The sequence below is a fragment of the Alligator mississippiensis genome, chromosome 1, assembly GCF_030867095.1.
Source record: "Alligator mississippiensis isolate rAllMis1 chromosome 1, rAllMis1, whole genome shotgun sequence".
Classification (NCBI taxonomy): domain Eukaryota; kingdom Metazoa; phylum Chordata; order Crocodylia; family Alligatoridae; genus Alligator; species Alligator mississippiensis.
Window position 1 is genome coordinate 393,076,887 of NC_081824.1, and position 24,722 is coordinate 393,101,608.

General features: G+C 40.9%; 1 protein-coding gene across 1 annotated transcript in view; it reads left to right on the plus strand.

Moving 5' to 3' along the window:
- The window catches only part of KLHL1 (kelch like family member 1), a 556,958-nt gene extending 534,214 nt beyond the window's left edge, over positions 1-22,744 (plus strand). The window contains exons 10-11 of the mRNA XM_019488567.2: positions 5,824-5,995; positions 12,260-22,744. Of these exons, the coding sequence (XP_019344112.1) occupies positions 5,824-5,995; positions 12,260-12,319 (232 nt within the window). The 3' untranslated portion in view covers positions 12,320-22,744. The remainder of the gene's footprint in view (positions 1-5,823; positions 5,996-12,259) is intronic.
- The last annotated feature ends 1,978 nt before the right edge of the window (positions 22,745-24,722 follow it).

Here is a 24,722-nt window from a genome sequence, read left to right on the forward strand (position 1 = left end):
AGACACCAATAATTGCCAGCATAAGATGCTCTGCGCCGGTACATTCTGGCCGTCCTGCATGCCACACATGGGCCTTTTGACTAATCAGTCCTGCAACAAGCACTGGCAGTTGAATAGGCCAGTGTGTATTACATGTTATCATGTCGATGTCGGTGACATGTCCTCTACTCCACGAAACTTGTCTCACTAAGAAGCTTGCTTCTTCTTGATTCAGCAGATCGGATCCAAGTTCTATGACTAAACGTCCTAACCATACAGCTAGAGTCTCTTCAGGTTAAATTCTTGATGCTCTACACAAATCCTGTAACTCAGCTCTGGTGCGAGCATAATAGGTAGTAGTAACTTGATTAGTTGTTGTTATAGGGAAAGTTGCTCCTTCGGGAGTTGACGTTGTTATAGGCTGAACTGCTGCCGTGGGGGTTACTGCTGCTGTTATTGCTTCAGGCAGGAGGGGCGGATTCACTCTTCCGCTTGACTCTCTCCTTTGTCGGCAGGAAGGCATGGTCGGTAGAGGAGTCGCTGCGTCGCTAAGCGGAGTTGCCGGCGACGACGTTGCGTCGATGGGCGGAGTCGCTGACCGAACTCTCGCGGGTTCTTCAGAAGCTCCACCCTTCTTTTCTGGTTCTTCCACACGGTCTCCCTTTTGCTCGGCGCCATTTTGGACCGGCATTTCAGGCTCTTTCTTCTCAGCCGCTTCTTTGACCGATCGGATCGCCATCTGCAGCTGGGTTTTCAAACTTAGGTTTTTTTGCATTAAATCCATCACAGTACAAAAAGTTGTACCACATTCTCCCCCCTTGTCGTACTGCAAGGCCACTCTTTCATCTGCGGCACGTTCCTCCGTCTCCAGATCTTCATGGAGCTCAGATGAAAGCTCGCGACCCTGTAATCTAGCCATTACCATACATGGGGAGAACCGGCCGATTGGCTCCGGTTCTTCACTCTCCTGAGCATATCATAGGCATCGGGCACACTCCCGGGTGAAAGTCGGGTTCGTTTCGCCCACCGGGTTGGGTCCGGCGAGGGACACAGTATCGAGGGGCCTAAATAGGACCTGCTCATCTCTCATTATACACCCAAACGCCGTGGGGAGCAAGTACACTTCCCTTTCTCTCAGGGCTCTGTCTTCGGAGATTCCCTCTTCTCCCTTTAGCGACAGACATCCGCTCACAAATCTTTCACCTGTTCCACCCGCCTGGTGGTAAGCGATATGCACCTCCAGTTCCTCAAAGCTTTTCACTTGGCGTTGGTTATTGCGCCAAGGGCAATTTCAAACCAACTCTAGCTCTAAGGTGTTCTCTCCTGATCCCATCCTTGTCACCATGTGCGGGCCAGGCCCCGATCCCGCTGCCAAGTGTGAGCCGGGGGGGGCGATCCGCGGCCCGTCTTTTGCGCACGCGGGCTGTGGCCAGCAGCCCGGGCATGCGGGGTCGGAGAAAACCGGTGGCAAGCTAGAATCAGTCACAAACACGTAGTTGTTGATTGAAAAGATTGTTTACTTACACCCAAAGATGGTAGTGGTGTAGGCTGGACAGGTTTCCAGGCGCAGCTCCGCTTAAATCCTTGCTAGAGGACCAGGACAAGTTCGATTGCTCCCACGGAGTTGTTTAAGCTCCGCAGGTCCGGTTCGCTTCCCTGGTCCCCTGGAGTTGTTTAGGCTCCGTGGGTTCGAAAATTGGGTTTACAGGAAAGGGATACGTCTGGGATTGTGATGGGTGATGGGGAGAAGCTAGAAGCGAAAGCTCTGTGGGTTCAGTTATTAAGCTTGAGAGAGGCGCGTTGGGTCCGCAAGGGTCCGCAGCGCTTAGAGATCACACAACACGAAGTCTCCTCCTCCTCCTGGCGAGTTCTATCTCTTTCCAGGTTTTCTCTCTCTCTCTCTCCCTCTCCCTCTCCCTCTCTCTCTCCGACTCCCTTTCTCTCTCCGACTTGGGCGGAAACTACCCAAGCCTTTTGTACAGCTAGCAAGCCAATAGCTAGCCGCCACGTGTGCCTACATTTAGATCTGGCCAATAATGTGGCACGAATCCAAATACAAATGGTGGGAACTCCTTTGCAACGTGCATCACCAGTATGCAAAAGAAATGCACCCTGCAAAGAAGCTGTAATTTGGCGGGAAATCCCCCGTTGCACCAGAGTTCTCTCTCACAACAGAGAACTCTATCATACAAAGAAAGCTACAGTTGGCGGGAAAATAATTTAGCAGTGCCGAAGCACACACAAACAAAAACCACAACTTTGGGTTGTGACACTTACGAGGTCCCTTCCAGCCCTAATGTCTGTGAAATCTATTGAATCTATTAAATCTATATTAATGTTCATGAATAAACTCTGGAACTTTATGCTCTGGAGTTTATTGCCCCATAGCATGCATCTTCACATGCACCCAGGAGTATAGCACATTGAGCCAGGAGGGGAGATCTGGCTGGCAGGGGGCCCCAGGGGTCTCTCTGTCAGCCCAAGGATGCTCCAATTGATCTTAGAGGGGCTGGCTGAGGCACAAGAATGCTTCAGTGTGAAGCTAGCTGGCAGGCAGCCCCAAAAAACTTTCATCAGTGACTTGGACGAGGGAGTGAAATGTACTCTGTCCAAGTTTGCAGATGACACAAAGCTATGGGGAGATGTGGACATGCCAGAAGGCAGGGAACAGCTGCAGGCAGACCTGGATAGGTTGGACAAGTGGGCAGAAAACAACAGGATGCAGTTCAACAAGGAGAAATGCAAGGTGCTGCACCTAGGGAGGAAAAATGTCCAGCACACCTACAGCCTAGGAAATGACCTGCTTGGTGGCACAGAGGTGGAAAGGGATCTTGGAGTCCTAGTGGACTCCAAGATGAACGTGAATCGGCAGTGTGACGAAGCCATCAAAAAAGCCAATGGCACTTTATCGTGCATCAGCAGATGCATGACGAATAGGTCCAAGGAGGTGATACTTCCCCTCTATCGGGCGCTGGTCAGACCGCAGTTGGAGTACTGCGTGCAATTCTGGGCACCGCACTTCAAGAAGGATGCGGATAACCTGGAGAAGGTCCAGAGAAGGGCCACTTGTATGGTTAAGGGCCTTCAGACCAAGCCTTACGAGGACAGACTAGAGAAACTGGACCTTTTCAGCCTCCGCAAGACAAGGTTGAGAGGTGACCTTGTGGCTGCCTATAAGTTCATCACTGGGGCACAGAAGGAAATTGGTGAGTATTTATTCACCAAGGCGCCCCCGGGGGTTACAAGAAACCATGACCACAAGCTAGCAGAGAGCAGATTTAGATTGGACATTAGGAAGAACTTCTTCACAGTTACAGTGGCCAAGGTCTGGAACGGGCTCCCAAGGGAGGTGGTGCTCTCCCCTACCCTGGGGGTTTTCAAGAGGAGGTTAGATGAGTATCTAGCTGGGGTCATCTGAACCCAGCACTCTTTCCTGCTTATGCAGGGGGTCGGACTCGATGATCTATTGAGGTCCCTTCTGACCCTAACATCTATGAATCTATGAATCTATGAAAAACTGAAGCACCCCTGTGCCCCAGCCAGCCAGTCTGTGTCTGCACATGCGCTGCTGTGGAGTTTTTTACTCCGAAGCAGGATAGTACTTGTAAATATGAGTGCTATCCTGCTGTGGAGTAAATTAGTTTACTCCAGCCTAATAGAGTCTCACGTGTTGAAGCTGAGACATTACTGCAAAGCTAATTAGTCTACTGTGCAGTAAGCATCTCATGTAGACGCACCCACTGACAGCTTAGAGTTAAGTATAAAGCAGCAGTCACAGAAAATTTTATGAAAAAATATTACCAGGAGAACCAGGCAAATCATTTATATAATAACTCAACAGATAGAATACTCACTCAGGTAGAAAGAGACTTCCCTTGACAATTGCCTGCCTGTAGCTGGTTGCCCAAGAAGTGTCTGGGATCTTCAAGGGGGAAAAAACATGGGGAAAAAAAGCCTAATTTTATAGCTGAGTTTCCAGCCTGGGGCAGGCAGTAGCTGTGGCTCTGGCTTCAGCTCTGGTCCCAACGGGTAATGTGCATTAAAGCACACACATAGATTATGCGTGGATCCATTGTGGGATACTAGGTAAATGTGCATTAGCCTGTCTTAATACAGATTAACTAAAAAGCATGGTTGTTAGAGATGGTTTAATGCATATTAGCCTATTTTAATGCACATTAGAGAATGTGCACAGATTTTTAGTGATGCTTTAATATGCATTAAAATAAGCTAATATACATTAAAATGCATGTATAGACATGCTCAGTGATACCAACAAATAGGCTGACCTCAAGCCAAGCAACCAATTTATGATGCAGCCATGCTACTTTCAGAAGACAGTCTGAACAGACCAGTGTAGGATGTATGAGTATCACCACCTGAGATGGCACATTTACAATGAAACATGGCAAAATTTCTGTACAATGGAAGGGTTAGGAACCACAAAATGCTACAAAAATCACAATGGCAGGCAAGGTTCTTGGGTAGATGTGATATCTTTTATTATACCAACTGAGTAGTTGGGAAAAAAAGTTATATGCAAGCTTTCCAGCACAAGCACCTTCCTTCAGGCATTGGGAGACTCAAGAAGGATGCATGTGCTCAAAAGCTTGCGGAACTTTTTTTTTCCAACTACTCAGATGGTCTAATAAAAATATCACATCTACCCAAAGAACCTTGCCTGTGTATGATCTTAGACCAACACGGCTACAACCCTACAACACACATTACTATTCTAGTCTGAGCAGAAGGATACTTAAGCCAGCCAATAGGAAATGCTGAAGAGAGAGATGTGAAGAGTGATAGAGTGGTAGTGCTCACCTTTTATATTGTAGCATACTGGTTATAGCAGTCTCTCAGGAAGCGGAGGTCTTGGATACTAGGTTTTTATTATCCTGGGTGCATGCTACCATGTTTCTGAATGATAATTATTTGGCTGGTGTGTTTTATGCTGAAATTATTACTACTAATATGTTAAGCACTTTCTGAATTTTCCTGAGGGACAGATTGGGTTCCTCAAAGGACTGAGAAGTGGAGACACCTGGTTATTGTGTTCTTTATGGCCATACACATGAGAAAGGTGTTGAGATACCCATAACAGGCAAGATGGTTACATCTCTAGGAAGATGCAGTAGCAAAACTTTAAGCACCTAATTAATTTTATTAATGAGAACTCAAGTGCTTATAGACTCTCAGACATCTAAAGATTTTAACATTTTTTTTAGTGGAGAAGACTTTTTGATTTAAGCACTTAAATTCTTCTTTAATTTCACTTTAAGCACATAGTTCCCTCTGGGATTCTTCCCCTAAGGGATCAGTTGTGATACTGCTTACTCTGATGTTACTGTGGGCGTCATCCCATTTATGAAAATGATACTGTCTATAGAGTGAAAAGTAACTGAATAACAGGAGTAGCAAAGATATAATCTAGCCCTAGTAGAATAAGAAATAATCCTGGAGTTCTCATAGAGGCTGTATAGATTTACTGTAGAAAGTTAAATCTAGTTTTAGGACAAAACATTCCAATACACTATGGAACAACAGTATAATTAGATAGTTTCTTTACATAGGACCAGATTCTATGGTCCTTAGTCTTGTTAAGTAGAATCTTATTCTGTAAATGGCCCACTTATTTTCAAGAATAGATGGCTACTCAACACAAAAGTATCAGAATCTGGGCCACACTAAGTCCCTTTTTTTCTTTTTGTGCTGCTGAAAAGATTGTTCCTGTATAAATGCACATGAACAATTCATCCAAGCAAATGAATAGATTTTACATAAAGATAAACATGATTTAACACCCAATTTTATGTTAAGCATACTGCTTCCTTTGTTCTTGTTCAGATATGATCCAAAAACTGATACCTGGACAATGGTGGCTCCATTGAGTATGCCTCGAGATGCTGTTGGTGTCTGTCTCCTTGGTGATAAATTATATGCAGTGGGTGGATATGATGGCCAGACATACCTGAACACTATGGAATCATATGACCCTCAAACTAATGAATGGACACAGGTACTTATTAAGTCTATTAATTCTTCTATAATATATCATAGAAATTATTCATAAAAGCTGTATTTTTTCAATAGCTGACACTGACATAAATGTAAAATTATTCCTAATATTTTATCACCTACTATAATAGAAGTTTCCTCAGAAGAGAGAAAAAGCAAAAATTATCACCTAGGATACCAGGGAGAGACAGATAAAGTTGTCACTTTAAAACTCCTGTTGCCATTATAACAACAGGTAGATAGTTTTTGAGTATTTGCCCTGTAGTGTCAGAGGGCTAAATCCAAAAATTTTAAAGGGTTAAAAAAATCACTTCTCCCCATAAGAATAACTAGCTTTTGACAGTAACCAGAGATTTAGGGCACATGGCATATATCTTAATACTTCCAGAGCAGCTTTCATTGTACTGATTCTACCAATTATCCTCGATAGGCCAGGATGCTGCCCAGTTCTCCTGTATCCACTAAACCTGCTTATAAACAGACATAAGTATAGCTCCCTATGCTGCCTGCTTGGAGAACAGGAAGCATGACAGAACACTAAAGCCACAAGGTTTTTAAGCAAAACAATCTTTCCCCTTGACAGCTGACCATTACTTTTTTGGGATAAAGTACAGATGTCTTCCAAAGCACAAATATTATGGAAGCACCCTTTGCATAGCGAACCATCATATGGATTCCCTACTTCATGAAACCTCACCAAAGAAGGCAAGCAGTGAATTTCCTTTGCCATAACCCTTTATGCTGTATGCATATTTCTCCCAGAGGAGAATGCTTCAATATTGTTAGGTGGGGAATTCTTTGATGTACAGAAATCCTGGTTATGAACTACCTTACATTGCTTTTGAAAGCATGAGAAAGGTTTCATGAAATTCAGTAAGGTATGTTTGCAAGAAGATGTATATATAACTGTGTACTGTGTGTGTTTTGCCAAAGTGCAGTTTTCTCTAATTTTCTTTATTTCAAAATTTTATAAAGTAAATAAGAAAGAACAACAAATATGATTTATTGGCCTTCAGTGTAATAAAGTAAACCTTTTTTTCAAAGAAATGAAATTAAACAACATTAACAGTTTTTGTTGTGCTATCTTACCCTATTGTTAATACCACTTTTCCTTTGAAAGTCACCAAGTAAAGTGTATACATGAAAACAGAATTGTGTCCTTAATTATTATGGTGGAGATAGACTTTACTATGACCTTGTTAAAGTGACAGAAAATCAGACCTGAATTGCTATAGTGCCTTGATTTGTTACAACAGAATTATTTAAATTCTGAAAACTTTTTCAAGTAACATGGCCCTCATGTCCAGGGACTATGGATTCTTATCCCTGGATTAGCTTTTGTGACCCCATTGCCTCCACAGCTAGGGACAGACATTAAAAAATCCTGAGCCTTATTTGATTCAATCTTTGCAGATTAGTCTACCCTGGCTAGACTGAACTGGTTTGTAACCAGACAGACTTTCTCTCTGGACTGAAGAAATTCAGGCAGATGCCTGCAGTGGCTCAGGGTAGAAGCTGAGGGGTGCTAAAGGAGCCCTCCCTTCCCTTGTACAACGCTGAGCTGAGGGGAGTGTGGCCAGGCCCTGGCAGGATGCTTTGATTAGGGATGTCTGCCTGCACAGTCCCAGACTTTTTGCTGCTGGCTGCTCAAGGGATGGGAGTGTTGCCAGCCCCCAGCTAGCACTCTGAGGCAAGGACAGGGGTGCGCAGTGCATGCATCTGTTGATGATACGGAGCTTTTCAGTCTCCCTCCCTGCTACTTTATACTGTCTGCAGAAAACTGACAGGCAAGCAAGCCAGCAGGGGGCTGATAACAGTGCTTATCATGCCATCAGTAAAACAATAGCCTTTCTCTGTTAGTTCAAACTCTTCTTAAACAGCTTACCAGCTGACTAGCTCCAAAAAACCCTAAGTGGTCACTGTTCTGTCTGCTTGTCCCAGTGAAATTGGAGAGACACAGACACAGACACCTCTCAGCATTAGCTGGCATGCCACATGCCTAGGGCACATGGGGCTAGCATCTGTGCTGTGGGAGATGTGAGGGAAGGAGGGGGGATTCCTGCTTGAGCAGTGAGCAGCAAGTGGGGGCAGAGGGAGAGCAGAGGGAAGCCAGACAGACTCTGCTGTGCCTGCAGTATCTGTCAGAACCCCAGTGAGGGAGCAGAGGGGTGTGGCCAGCTCTGCTGTGGAGCAGAGAGCCCCATCCAGCCCAGAGAGCATGCCAGGATGCTGGGGAGTCTGGTTTATCTTAAACCAGCAAGGGGTCTGGGACAGACATTGCATAAACCAGTTTGACCCAAATCAGTTAAGTCTGATACTACATTCAACAAGGTTTATCTCAAACCAGTTTCATCCATTCTCAAACTGGTTTATGTGCACTGAACATCTGTTCTGTTACAGGTTTAAAAACTAGTTTCTGATCACTTAAACCAGTTTATGTGTAATGTCTGTCCCCATTCTATAGGTTTACTGCTTATTTGCCTCTCCCAGAATTGTTTCACCTCCCATGTCTCCCTTCCCTCCTTCTTTTGCCTGCTTTTCATATTCACTATCACTCTCTGTATTTGATACACTGCCCTGCATGTGCTCTTTCACATCAACCTCTGATTAAGAGAGTTTGGGCTCATGAAAGCTTATGCTATGCATCTCTGATTTACAAATCTATCCTGCCTCCTGCCTGATTTCAGACTGTGGCTAACTTCTACCCTTGGCTAGGCACAGACATTCAAAAAACCTGAGGCAGAATCAATCTAAGTCCCACAGTTTTCTGTAAGTGTTGTAGTTTACATCAGTAGCAAGAGAACATACATTTCCCCTTGGCAGATCTTAGATTGGGTTCCACCATTTTTAAACAAGTCTGTGTGCACCAAACTTCTATTCTGTTATGGACGTAGACCAGTTTTGTGTGTTAAACTTCTGTTCTGTTACCGGTATAAAATGTTTTCCTATCACTTATACTGGTAAAAGTGTACCTGGCCCTTATGTCCAGATCACACATGCTAATACAGGCCTCAGTAACAACTGCAGAATAAATTTATGCCCTGACTGCAAGCCACAGGGAGTTTCTTGTGACTATGTATTTTATATATGGTTTATAAATCTTACTAATCTACCTGGTCTACAGGAAAGGATAGGCTTTATTACAGTAAGCAAGTGATATTCACTGGAATTCACTTTGTCAGAGAGAGGGAAATTTAAGGCTCCAAGTTACTTATTTAGTTTTCTTTTCACAAAGCCTGTTTATTCAGAAGCAAATAAGATTTTCTCCTCTTATCAGCACTTTAGCTCCCTAATCTTCTGGGGTTTGAGTCTCATCCTAGAGCTATTTTCCTAGTAGCCAGGGAAAAATTGCATAGTTATGAATTTCACACAGTCTTAAGTAGACTAAGTAAAATGCATTATATATGTAAGAATACGCTTCGTTACCCACTCTTAAAAACACCTACAGTTCTAAAAGGTTGAAATTATGATAGTTTGGCTGGGTACAGCAGTAACATTATAGAAAATAATTTTAAAGGCCCTACACCTATGCTACACTATACCTTGTGACTTGCATGGCACCTTATGGGTGTTACACAGGCTTTTAAAATTAATTTAAATTATGATGCCAGAGTATATAAAATGTCAATAAAAACAAATCAGGATATATTTTTCACTGCTTCCTTGTTCTGCCCTGCCTCTATCACCAGCTTTTACTTTTTCATGTTTTATTTTCTATATCACAGGGAGAATACTGTCATGTCTTTCCTCATTACTAATTTCCCTTAGAACATTGGTGCCAGAGGATGGCCTAAATTCATTTTCAGAAAGAGACATAGCCTGGAAGTTGAACTACTGTAAAATGGCTCTAATAGTCTGAAATTAGATTTAGGCTGTGCCATCTTCTGTGTGATCTTGAGCAAATTTATTCTCAATGTATCTCAGTTCTTCATGTGCAGGGATCCTAGTTTTCTCTGTTTAAAAAAAATACCCAATTTTTGGATAAAAATAGGTAGCCCAAAATTCACACTTTTCCATGAGTAAAATGAAACACCACTAATGTATCTATACTAGTGGTGTTTCATTTTAATCATGGAAAAATGTGGATTTTGGGATAATTTTTTAAATCTGAAAATTGTTTTTTTGTTTTTTGGGGGGGTTTTTGTAGAGAAAACCAGGATCCCTGCTCATCTGTAAAACAGAGATAACAATTTTCTTTCTCCCATCCAACCTTTGTCCTACCTATTAGATGAAAGGCTGATTCTTGTACCTTTACTCAATTTGAATAGTAACTTATTCTGTCAGGAAATGCTCATGATGTAAATTGCAAACTCAATAAAGTTTGCTGGGAGAATAGGGCTCCAATATTTGATCTCTCAGACATTATACAAAAATCCTGCTACAGCATTTAAATCATTGAGACAAAAGAGTGCTATGAGAATTTATCACAAATAGTTCATTGATTTAGGTCAGTATGCAGTGTTCTGGAGTTTGTAGTGTTTGGGTGGCCTTGTGCTCACTGTTGGTCTTGGTGTTCAGGCTGCTGAGGTCTATGTGCTCCAGGAGGCCAGTGCTAGCAAGCAGCCTTCTGGGCTATGTCCACATGTGCGTGGACACTTGGTTCCCCAGGGACAACTAGCAACGGCACACTTTGTACTGCCATTAGTTGTCCCCAGGGAATGCCTGTGCCACATGCTCTCTGGCACACTGTAAGTTATCCCAGGTGGAGCGGGGGAGGCTGGGGCCAGCAGTGGGCTGGTCCTATCAGTTTATCTGGAGTCCTAGGGGCCTCTTGGGGCTGCAGCAGTGGCGATCCTGCCACACAGAGCCTGGCCAGCAGCTGGAGCATGGCTCTGGCCAGCCCAGCCCTGGTTTTGAGTTGGCATGCTGCCCCTGTGTGCACTGCTCCACTTTTTTTTCTATGGGATTTTTGACCTCTGTATATCCAGGGGTCATAAAAAACCCTTGCACTGCTCCCTTGCAGCGTGGAGAGCAAACAAATGTGCAGTATGTGGCATCGCAGATGTGAATGGGCATCACACAACATGGCCATGCTTGTCTGGACCCAGCCCTGGAGTGCAACACAGAATTACGCAAAATTCATATTTGGTGGTAAAAGCGCAGAGATGTTTATTGTGACTTAGGCTGTACATTAGCTGATCTGTTTAGCAGTTAGCCCAATTCAGTAAAACTGCTGGGACAGGGTAGCAACTCCTTGCATTAATTACACCCCCTACATCGCTAAAAAGAAACACATAATGTGGCACTCCTATTTGTGCCGCTAATACCCAAATGTTCATGCCAATGTTTATCTATCCTTCTGTCCAGATACCCATTTGTTTCTTTGCCAAGGTCGTACACCTGATACCTTCAGTTCTTCTCTTATTTCTGCACCTGCCCTCATTAATTTTACTTTGCTTCTACTACTCCCTTCTCATGCCAACTTTTATGCTCATTAATGAATTTTTACTTTATACATTTGTTTCTCAAGTCATCCAGATGTCAACAAAGCCTGTTATTCCCAAGCTCATTTTTGGTGCTTAGTGTAACTATGGCTTAGCATAATTATTGCTTAGCATAACCTGAAGTCCTATAGTCTGGGCAATGGAACTTGATAAAAAATAAACATTTTCTAACAGATACCATACAAGAAATAACTGTAAATATTTCCTACTATAACTATAAAGGGAAGATAATATTGTGCATAGTAGTTGTCATAGCTGTTACATAAGCATGTTAATGTTGAATTAATAGTAACTCAAAATGATTTAAAACAGGTCCCATAACTTTTATACATTATTTTATATATCAGACAAAATGAAAGTGAGTTTTAACAAAAATGTCTAGGAACTAGAACTAGCACCTTTAACCCAAGATACAGAGTTGTTTTTGTTTGTTTGATTGTTTTAATTATTTGTATTACAGTATAACTTGTACCTTGCAATTGAAATCCCACTGTATTATTTGTTAAACAAAAGTTGGTTTCTGTCCCAAACTGCTCCCAACTAACAAGATAGAAACGATTTGACCAACACATGGAAAATACAAGGTAGAATCAGGAATTAAACTTGTGTGTCTTGAATCATAGTTTAGTCTCTTAATCATAAAACCATCTTTCCTTCCTCTCTCCTTGTTTTTTTAATCTAGAATTAAAAAGGAGCTGTATGCTCCTTTTAAGTTTAATTCCTGCTAATTTATGTCTTCCCAAAAGAACTGTAACATGACATGATACTTCTGCCATTTCTTGAATGAATTCTTCCTATTTATTTGCTTATTTTCTCTGCAGATGGCTTCCCTAAATATTGGAAGAGCAGGTGCCTGTGTTGTAGTCATCAAGCAACCATGACTTTTGTCAGCATTGCTTAGGATTTAATTGACTGTGAAATGCTTATTTTACTATCAGACAACAAGAATGATAACTTCATGAGAACAAGGATTTACATAGTCAATAATCTGTTAATCACAAACTTGACGAAGTTTAAAAACAGGGAAGATTAAGGATTTATGCCCTATCCAATCATTAGAAGATGTTCAGTCGATGAACAAGAAAAAACAGTTTGTAGTAGGAGCAAATGTAGTGGTAAGTCCAGACACTGTTCTCAAGAGTTATAAAGCTGGATAATCAATATCATCAAGGGCCAGCTCTTCATAAGGAGCAGAAGGGAGTAAGAGAACAGCTTTCATGGCACCAAGAATTTTAACTACAGAACCATCACAGCACATTCAGTCACTTTTTAAACCTTTGTATTAAAAGGAACAGTAGATGTGATGTTTTTCTGTCAAGGTATTATGTTCAAATTGGTTATGGGCTTTAAATTTAGATATGTGATTATACAAGGCAAGGGCATTAATACTTGCTTAAGAAAAAAAGAAAGGTTGAAAGGTTAGTTCTCTTCCTCATCCACAGTGATTACGTTTCTTCTCTGCAGTCTGAGGAGAAGCAAGAGAAAAATTAAACCAACATGACAATTGTTTCAATAATTGGGGACTATCGCTCCTTGTCTGTGATGCATCATGTTGCACTGATGTTATATCCTGAACGTTTGAGCAAAGTCTACACAGAGAGAACAACATACTTTTAGCCCTACCTGGGCTTCATTGCAAAAATGGAACTCAGTTTGAATGAACATATCAATCCATAAATCCGTCTTATCTTGTATAAAACTGAAGCATGTTTGCTCTGGTCATATTATATTTTATGCATCTTCTGCATGTGGAAGCCCATGAAAAGCTGAAAGGCAGCTATTTTTGCTTCATTCCAGTATATAATAAATTAAATATGACCAGGGTAAGGAATTATCTTTTTGGCCCAGTTTGATGCAGATGGACAAAATAAATAGAAATGTCATGACATTTCCTTTTTCAAATTCCTACACAAAAACTGGTCCTTATTCCACTTACACTTAATTTCCATTTTATTACTGAAAGTTACTGAAAGTACAGCACAAGTGAGAAATGTATGCGAGTGGAGTAAGACAAAATTAGGCCATCTAGATATAATAAATCCCATATAATAAATATATTAGAGCCTTGTGTGCTTTTCTTTAGGGTAATTCAAATACAGCAGTAACACTACATCAAGCTTTTGACTCAGCAATGAAGTTGGTATCCGTATTTTCTAGTTGGTCATTTGAATTGGTTTAAAATCTAAACCACCTAATGGAATGTGAGGATCCAAGGGATTACAGTATTCAAAGCAGCATAGAAACTAGTGGGGATGAGCCTATTTGGCAAAGAACAACCTTTTTTGTTTCTGAATCAATGCAGGTTTTCTAGGGAAAAAAAAGATTGTGTTTCAAATACAGGAGCCATGTCATTCATAAGAATTCAGAATAATTCTGAACTGTCCTGTGATAGCTACAGCTGAGGAACTTTTCATTGCCTTTGAAGCCGCTTACATTGCCAGTATGTATATTACAATATGCTCAATGATAGTTGGAAATGTATCTTTTTAGTAGTGTGGAGCTGCAGCAATTATGTTACCCTGCCATTAAGTGCCAAAACCCACCAAAAAGATACCAGTTTTCTGTCTTGAGCGAACTTTCATAGCAAATCACTGGTGCTGGTTTAATTTTTTATGCTCTTCTTTGCTAGTCAAAAGACAGTTGCACAAGCAGTTCTTGAGTTAGGATTAGCCTCTTTTGTGGACAAATCCAAGAGATCTTTAAGGTACTGAAAAAAAAAGAATCCTACAAAATAAATGTTGATAGGAACAAAGCTTCTTGGTTTTTTGGAACTGAACTACCAAAAAGTTTTGTATTAACCAGATGTTGAATTGGGTGTAGATATATAAATGTATATATCCAGCCATTTAAATATACATTCCCAAATATATATGGATTCCTAGAACTTTTTGAATCAGCTAACAAATATATACCAGCTTGTTATAACAAAGAGTTCTCTTTTGTTTTGATAGACACTGGAATAGTCACTAGTCTTACTTGTTAGGAGGACTGAGGTTTAACTGTGTAATCCTTACTGTTGTTAAACTGAAATTTAATTTAATAGCAGGTCACTTCAGGGCCAATACAGGACTTGTAGCACAATTAAATCCTATTTTCATGTGCATACATGGTGTTCGGGGATCCTGGTTTTCTCTGGTAACATATATATATATGTTAGTGGTGCTTCATTTTAATCATGGAAAAATGTGGATTTCGGGTTATTTTTTTTAAGTAAAAAAATTTGGGATTTTTTTTATCCCAAATTCACATTTTTCCATGATTAAAATGAAACACCACTAATATATATAGTTTTTACTCCATGATTAAAATGAATGATGTTTCATTATATATATTTTAGTGGTGTTTCATTTTAATCATGGAAAAATGTGGATTTGGGGTTATTTTTTTTGTCAGAAAATTTGGGATTTTTTTATCAAAGAAAACCAGGATGCTTACCTTTAACATAGGGTATACATTTAACCCAGAATAACTGGAGTTCCTTACAATTTCAGTTTTCTTTAGGTAGGTCAATTATTTTTGAAAAACTTGTACAAATAATAAATCTATCTGAAGTTAGAGGGTGGAAAAAGTGAACAACTGAAATAATTACAGTGGTTTATCATGCACAGATACTGGTTTAAAAAGGTTCCTCATTTTTGCTAACACTATGTATAATGCTGGTAAAGGAAATAATATTTCCCATGTTCAAACTGGTTCAGAGTCCACCTAAACAGTCCTTTCAAAGCCAAGTTCCAAAATAACTAAATAAAATAAAATTCAGTAAAGACTAAACATTATTGAGTAAAAATTGTTTCAATTCAGAATCCACAATTTCTGTCAAGTGCTTTATAGCCAGTATAGAACTGAAATATGAATAGTACCTCTGCATCTAACCTCCAATAAAAGAAATTCCATACATGTAACCCATATTGAGGTAACTGTCTCGTGACCACTTTTATCCATGATTTCCTTATTCCTTTTGATAATTTCTCTTGTTACCACGTTGGTTAACTATTCTGTAACCCAATACTAAGCACATCATACAGTTCCCTTTCAACAGTAGTAAAACACTGTGATTATTTATCTTCTTTTTATTTCTAATTGTATACCTCTATATCCAATATAGATAAAAGGCCAAAACTGACCTTCAGTTTCTGTATGCAGCTAGATCTCAGAGATTTCAAATGTGTTGCATGCATTTATTTGAGAGAGAAGACAGTAGGTGGGATTTTCAAAAGTGTTCAGCAATGGCTTTTTGCTTTCATTAAGTCAATGGGAGTTTTAGCTTTGAAAGGAACAGCTCTGAGTCAAATGGAATGCTACTGAAAATCTTATCACCAAGAGCTGTAATCCATAAACCTCCAGAGTAATATCAATCCAGGGACACACTGGATTGGATTGGAATAATTTATGATAGTCTTGTGTTGTGCCAGTGAGTTTCAGAGATCAGATCCTCCTTCCATCATGCATATTAAATAGTACCTTTCTTCCCAAGTTAGTCTTCTTGGTATCATTCCACCTGACGAGGCTTGGCAGAATCTGGCCAAGAACACACATACATTAAGTCAAATGAAATGAATTATTATTACCTGCCTACTTGGAAAAATTGTTATTTGTAAAATGAAATAAGTAATCACAAAAAGGTATTTTATAATTGATTTCCATTCTCTCTCTCTTTCTCTTCTGCTGGCTAACTTATAACAATTCATTTTACTAACAAACATTTACCATATTGCCAATAAAGTTAATTTTACTGGGAATTTCTTATTTGCTGTATCATTCCCCTGTCTTGGAGTTTCACTCAGCTGCCCATCACCACATCCACAGAGCCAGTCACATCATAGGAGGCAATCCAGTGGGTCAGGCATGATTTGCCCCTGGTGAATCCATGCTGACTGTTCCTAATCACCTTTTTCTTGCCAAGTGCTAAGAAACGGATTCCTTGAGGATCTGCTCCACAATTTTCCAGGGGACTGAGATGAGGCTGACTGGTCTATAGTTCCCTGGCTCCTCTTTTTTTCCTTTATTAAATATGGGCACTACGTTTGGCCTTTTCCAATCACCTGGGACCTCTCCTGATTGCCATGAGTTTTCAAAGACCATGGCCAACGGCTCTGCAATCACATCAGTCAACTCCCTCAGCACCCTCAGGAGCACCCCTTCTGGCCCCATGCACTTATACACATCTAACTTTTCTAGGTAGTCACAAACGTGTTCTTTCACCACTGAGGGCTGCTCACCTCCTCCCCAGACTGTGCTGCCTGGTGCAGTAGCCTGGGAGCTGACCTTGCCTGTGAAAACTGAAGCAAAAAAAGGCATTGAGCACTTCAGCCTTTTCTGCATCCTCTTCAGCCTTTTCTGCCTTCCTCATTCAGTAAGGGACCCTCACTTTACCTGATTCTCTTCTTGCTACTAACATACTTATAGAAGCCCCTCTTTTTACCCTTCACATCCCATGCTAGTTGCAACTCCAATTGTGCTTTGACCTTCTAGACTTTATCTCTGCATGCCCAAGCAATGCTCTTATTGTCTTTCCTAGTTATTTGTCCAAGTTTCCACTTCTTATAATCTTCCTTTTTGTGATTTAGTTTACTAAAAAGTTCCTGACTAAGCCATGCTGGTCTTCTGCCATATTGCTAGTCTTCCTGTGAATCGGGATTGTTTGTTCCTGCATTTTCACTAAGGCTTTTTTCAAATATAGCCAGCTCTCCTGAAATCCTCAACTCCACAGATTGGCTTCCCAGGGGATCCTGCCTCTGAGTTCCCTGAGCATGTCAAAGTCTGCTTTTCTGAAGTCCAGGGCCCTTACTCTGCTGTTCTCCATCCTTTCTTTCCTCAGGATCCTGAACTCAATCATCTCTCTGCCAAAGTTGCTATTCACTACTACATTCCCCACCAATTCTTCCTGTTTGTGAGCAGCAATTTTAGAAGAGCATGGCCACTAGTTGGCTGCTCCAGCACTTGCACCAGAAAGTTGTCCTGAATACTCTCCAAAAGCTTCCTGGATTGCCTGCGCACTGTTGTATCATCCTCCCAGCAGATGTCAGGGTGACTGAAGTCCTCCAGGAGAACCAGGGCCTGTGACTGGGAAACTTCTGCTAGCTGTTTGAAGAAAACCCCACCTACCACTTCCTCTTGGTCTGGTAGTCTATAGCAGCATCACCCTTGTTGCTCTCCCTTCTGACCCTAGACTTAATTGAGTTTTCTGGAACATGGTATTTACCATGCTCCTGCCAGCATACTGAGATTGGGTCTCTAAAGTCCCAGGAGCACCCACCCAGATTCCCCTGTTCTTACATGTACCTTGGGAATCAGCCAGCATGGGATTCCCTAGGTGCCCATATCACACTGCTGCACCCCAACGCAGGGCATGCCTTTGCAAATGGGGTAACCATGAGTTTTACTGCTTGCAGATGAATGCCTGGAAAATCTCCTGGCAGGAGATTTTCTAAGTGGTGTATATTGTGCTGGTATGCTCTAAATTGGATTGCATCTCTGCAAACAAGGAAACCCCAAGGAATCCCCATAAACCTGCTGGGGAATCCCCTTGGGGTTCCTGCATTTGCAGAGGTACACCGCAAGTGCTGTTCTGCAGGATTGGGCCTCTGCTGCTTCTGAAAGCAGCAGGGGTCTGACATCTTGGTACAGCTGTTCCATTTCATTCAGCAATGTCTGCTTGTAACCTAAGTGTTCCTTTGGCATTTTTAGGCCTCTATGTCACTAAACCTTTATTTCTACTATTCTTCCCCTCAAAACATCCTCTGTTCCCTTTAGGTACCTAAATTCCATAGACTCCCAGTGAGATACCTTGTCTTAAACTCAAAATCTCTCCACAGTCCCCTATACCTGATCTTCTGAGCATATTCAGAATGTATCCAAAATGGCTACCCAGGCATCATATTCAGCTTACAATTTTTTCTGATTCTACTGCATCTGGAAAAAAAAATGTCTAAGTTGTGCACAAGTTCCTAACTGGCCAAATTAGAAAGGAGCAGCTACTACAGCTGTTTGAAATTAAGAACATACTGGTGGTGCAACTGCTGACTCCATTTTTGCCCAACTGTTTAAGATATTTTTCCTGGGCCTCTTATCTGATCCCCTGACTCTCTCATTCTGGGATGTTCATTGGTTCAAAAGGGTGTCATCACCTCTATGTAGTCCCTAGCCTGATGTTTAGGGAACTGACCTGGGAGATGGAAAATGTGGGTTCATGTTCCTTCAGAACAATGGAAGTTCTAAAACCTGAGTCTATCACTTCCATAGCAAGTGCCATTAAACTCTAAGTTAAACGGTGGATGAGTTACCTTTCTCTTCCTCCATCTGTATGTTGGTCACGTGCTCTGATGCAATGGTAAGTGCAATATCCAAGTGTAAGGGATTCCAAATGGGTACATTCCTGCTTATTGAATTAGAGCAGGGAGAATTGCGATATGATCTATAGGTCTTCCTATTCATATAAAAAAACAGAGAGATTTGTACAGAGAAGGGCAGGATAAGGTAACCCTCTGGATTAGGTCGCACTAGATTTCTCATTGAGATAGCAGACCTAAATGTTTTAGGGTATATCTACACCACAGTGATTGGATGCTCAGTTGCAGTGCTTAAAAAAATTAAGCCCCACCAACCTGGTCCTTCTTCCTGCCTGTCAACCCCAAAATGAGGCAGTTGAGAATATCTGGGGCACTTTTGACACTGAGCACAAGACCTTGCTTTGTGGTATGCTCAAAAGTAGTGACCTGGAGCACACCCTCAACATTCCCTGGGTCTCATTTCTGATCCAAGTGGAGCAGAGGCAAGTGATGGGACTTATTACCACAGCAGTGGATCCTGCCACTGCAGGTATAGACATACCGTACAGGTGTAAGAGGATTGGTCTTCCAATTTTGGAATTTGCCACCGAATTCTGAAACAAGTAGCAAGTCAGAGGAGCTTGCCGACTTGTTATGTCCCTAGTAGCTTCTCTAAAGCACATCAGAGACCAAGAATGGAAGAATGAACCTGAAGCAGCCTCACTAAAGTGTTTCTGGTTTTAGATTGTACCAGGTGTGGGCAGACCCTACTCATCCCTGTCTTCACTGGGCCCTCCTGCTGCTTCAGTGTAGCAACCCCTTTAGAGGCTTAATAGCTGTGTGTACTTTTTATTTTAGAAGTTGTACAACTCTATCCACATTTTGCAGCACAAATTGTTTCTTGCATAATACTACAGAATACCAGTAACTAATTCTTTACTTTTCTATTTTCCAAGAACGGACTAAAATTGACATAAAAGAACTGTATATTCATCTCTACAAAAGCATAGACATTTCTCAGAAGTGAACATACACTTTAAATAACTTCAAAGTTATCACTTTAAAAAACTTCTTCCCATGTCACTGTAACCTTCAACACATAATGCAGTGCAATTTATGTGTAATCATTCTGTACCATTGCTGCTATTTATAACATATTTATAAAGGCAATTTACAGATTTGTAAGTACAAGCTCAAACTTACAAATATCTGTGTCTAAGTGTTACTGTACTTTTTCATGATTACACATTTGAATCTCTGAAGTTTGTGTATATTACTGTGACCAACTCCTACCCTGTAAGCAGGCATCATGGTGTCAACATTACATACACATTCTAAAGTATGAATGCACTTACACCTTTGCAAATAGTAACTTAAATATTTACTAATTACACAAATGCATATAGTATGCACAAATGAAACAATAAAATTAAACAAAATTTTCAGCAAGTCTTACTTAGCCTCCTACAGCTTTAGTGAAGGTTTGTTTCAGTGTTCATTCTTAATTCAATTATAACATATAAATTATTCATCCCAATATGATGGTAACATAAAAAGGTCAGGGATAGTGCAATGTATTTTAATATATATCTATATAAAATATAATAGAGATAAATACAGAAGTGTAATGTAATGTATACATTAGGAAAATGGACTTTCATTTTTTTTCTAAAACTGCATTCACTGAAAATATTATTATTATTATTTTTTAGTCATAACAGCTATATCTGGGAGGAATAACTTTGCAATCAGTTTCTTGGCTCATAGATGTGTGGACTAGTCATAGGCAGTGATTTCGTTACCACTGTAATTTCCTGTAGCATAAAAATCCATGTTAAATAGGCACTTGACATTGTATTTTGACTGTAAAAGGAGGAAGGTAGTTATTTATCTCATAACCTTACTTAAAATCTCAATGTTGAAATACAGCAACTCAAATCCATGTTTTTGGTTAGTATTTAGTTGTTATTTTAAACTTTGACAGTGCTGAATTGTGAACAGATTTTACAACCCATAAACCAGTTGGATACACCTAAAGTATTAAATTGCAATGGCCAAAACATTCATATATATATATATTCACACACAAATATAATTTCAGAATTAATTCTGCTGGAAAATAATCAGTCCAAATTAAGGGAAAATGCAACCCCTCCCTCCAAATACCCCCCAAAACAAAAACAACTCCCCCTTCAAATAATTATTCTTCAGCCTTATTCTAACTCTTTAATATAAAGGTGGTCCTATTGTCATAACCTAAAATTCCACAACAAATCACTATAGTTATGGTGTATTTCCACACCATATTCCTTTGCTGTGCATGAGCTGCTGGGTCCCCGCTGCAGTAAGTCCACCCACCCACAAGTCTTCATCCATGGGAGACTGAACTAATAACACTGACTTTGGCACAGAACACAGCTGCCAGGATCATGTTCATCCAAAAATGCAGAGAGAGGAGGAGGCAGTTAAGAGTGCCAATTCAGGGTGTGGAAGAAGAAAAGGAAGCAGAAGGGAAAGTAACTCCCTGTCCAAAAAACTAAGCACTGTGCACTCTGGCAGTTACTCAGTGACGATAGTTTGGAAATTAGGCAGTAGTGATGGTGTGATTGAGGAGATCAGAGAAAACTAGGTGTGCACCCCAATGCTTAGTACTACCTAAGAGTAGTTCTAGGGTTTACACTCAGGTTTGCTATAAGGCATCTGGGGCTGCTTCTGGGCTGTCTGTGGGCATGTCTACACATGAAATTAATGCAATACAAGCTCTGGCACAGATTATGTCAGAGTTCATTGTTCCTGGGTGCCACATTTGAATGTGCACCCAGGACTGTAGCACATTGAGGCAGGCCTAAACACCACCAGATAGCAGGAGATCTGGAGGCTCAGCCTGCCATCCTGAGGCTACTCTGACCAGGGTCCATATGCTGCAGAGGGGCTGACGGGCATGAGGGTGCTCCAGTGTGGGGCCAGCCTTCACTGAAACACCCTTGTGCCCCAGCCAGCCCCATCAACATCTACACATGCATTGTGGCACACTAAATAATGGCACCACAAGATATTGTGCAACACAACCTGCAACAATATTTATTAGTTTATTGCAGCCTAAAAGGGTAGACACAGAGGCTTCGCTGTGGAGCTAATTAGGCAACCACAGTAAATGTCTTGTGTAGACATACCCTATGTTGCCTAGTTTCAGGTCTCTGGTATACTGGAACAAGATTATCTGAGCAGGGCTTATTTTCTCGGTGCCAGTCCTGCAGCGCTCATATAAACGTGACGCTAGTAACTAGAACCCACAGCTAGGAGTGGGGAGAGGTGGGTTTCAGTCTCCATTCCCTTAAAAAGTTTATGCCTTCTTCTATTAGACAGTTATTTGATAAAAAATAGAAATAACTGTTATCAGGGACAAGAACTCATGATACCTGCAGCCACTGAAGTATCCTAACTACTGGGCTATGGATTTATTTGCCCTCTTCTTCGCTGCTTTTTGACCCCATGCATGCCTTGGCATACAGTGTCCCAACTTCAATGCAAAGGAATGAATGATTCCAGGGCACTCCCCTGGGAAATCTGAAATATGGGTTTGAATCTCCTCATGCTGGTGAGAGTCTAAATATCACTTTCTTGGTGAGTGCCCATACCACAGGGATATATTACACTACTACTTCTACTGCCAACCATGTTTAAAAAGAATGAACTCTGCCTAGATTCTTAAAATAATACTTCTAGATGCCTGTGCTCAGGAGTCTGGTTCTGAATCTTGATTATGCTCTTTTTTGTCTAGTTCATTCTGCTGAGGATATAGGGGTTTTTTTTACTGTTATTCTGAGATGCCTAAATATTCCCATTAACTTTATAAGCAGGGATTCTGGTTTTCTCTGATTTAAAAAGAAAATCCTCAATTTTTGGATTACAAAAATAACCCTAAATCCACATTTCTCTGTGATCAAAAGGAAACACCACTATATATCAAATAAATAGCACTATATATATATATATATATATATATATATATATATATATACACACACATATATATATGAGACATCACTATATATATGAAAAAATAACCCAAAATCTACATTTTCCTGTGATCCAAATGAAACACCACTATCTATATTGATATCAATATCGATAGTGATGCTTCATTTGGATCACAGAAAAATGTGGATCTGGGGCTATTTTTTTCATATATATGGTGGTGTTTCACACATATATATATATACACACACAGTAGGGGAGTTTTATACACACGCGCACATGCACACACACACACACACACACACACATAAAAATGTGGATTTTGGGTTCCTTTTTTTAATCCAAATATTGGGGATTTTTTTATCAGAGAAAACCAGGATCCCTGCTTATAAGGAACCTAACTCTGTGCTTTGGATTCCAATAATGTGGAGACACATATATATTTTTGTGGATCTAACTTACATTTGAAAATATTTACCTTGATCCTCAGAGGAGAGAAGCATATAAGTAAACATAGTTGTGAAAACACAGTCCCTGCTCACTACTACTCGAGTGATACAAATTAAGTATATGAAATATTAACTGGCAGAGGTCTTCCCATGAGACAGACAGTATCCTTGAACAGCTTCTCTCAGAAGATGATATAATCCTTCAGCATCCCTTCCTCCTCTCCATTTCCCCAAGGAAGACAGTGTGTCATTTGCTGGACACCGCTGCTCCCTTTACACATCCCCTTCACAATCCCCACCTAATGCTGTAGGAAAACACAGGCTGACCAGGGCAGTCTGGGGCAGGCAATCAGGGCTAACCTAAGCACTGCTGGGATCTGTTGCCAGGCAGAGTAAGGGAGCCTGAAAAGCATGCTGAGATGTGTGTACAGGTCCTCCTCTTCCCACCTTCCCTCGCCCAGTTGCACAGTGCCAGCACTGTAAGCTCTCCTCTCTCCAGGACCTCAATATTCAAATATAATTTGTTCTGTACACAAGACAAGCAAACCTGTTTTACTCTTGAAAGATAATGGGTTTATTCTGCTGGAGTATCCATTGTCTAAAGATTTATTGTTTCCTCTTTCCAACAGTAAAATGGCTTTGAAAGTACTTCTGTGTACATATGGAAAGCATGATAATATAGTCTTACAGTAGAGAGAATTATTTTTTTATGATGGTGCAAGGTGGCAACTCTAAAAATATTAGAGCAAAGTGAGTCCTGTATTGTTCTTAACTAATAAAAAGGTGTGTAGGAAAATATTGACACTTCCACTGCTGAGAGATTGACCTAAATAATACCTAGAGAATATTTATTTTGCAAATTGTCAATCTCACATGATGACAAGTAAAGTGCAACCTTTTCTGTTTTTATTTTTTAAGCACAAAGGGAAGTGTGGTGCCATACACTATGCAAAAGTATGTGGACTCTATCACAGCTTGATTCTGTGTGAGTTCCTAAATTACTGACATCACAGACTTGGGAAAATGTAAAACCTGAAAGAATGATGTCTGAAAACAGATAAAATAATTCCAGATTTTGCAATTAAAATGTAGGCCTGAACTTGAAAAAGGTGGAAATGTCTTACTCATTTTGAAGGTTATTTTGTTGCTATCCATGTTCTATAGATGAGGTTGGAATGAAAGCAAAGTGGTCACTTTGTGCAAAAGAGAAAAAGGCAGAGAGAATGAGAGAGAGACAGAATGGGAGAGGGACTTGTAAAGACAGGGTGAATCAATAGCCATCCAGTTCTATGTTCACAAGTAACTGACAGGGATTCTATTTAGAAGTTAGCATCAATAGTGAAGCATAGGGGGTGCACAGGGGTCCACATGTGCCCCCTGATAATGCTGGTGCACCCTCTGATAGCCAATGATTCCCCGCTTAGGCAATGGGCAGGGGGTGCAGGCAGAAGCACTGGTGCCCCGCCTGAGAGCAGTGGCCAGGGAGTGGGGGTGCCAGGACAAGCGCCCCTGGCACTTCTGGGTGCACCGCTGGCACTTCCAGGTAAGCTCAATCAGCTGCAAGGGGACCCCAGTCACTGACTGGCTGC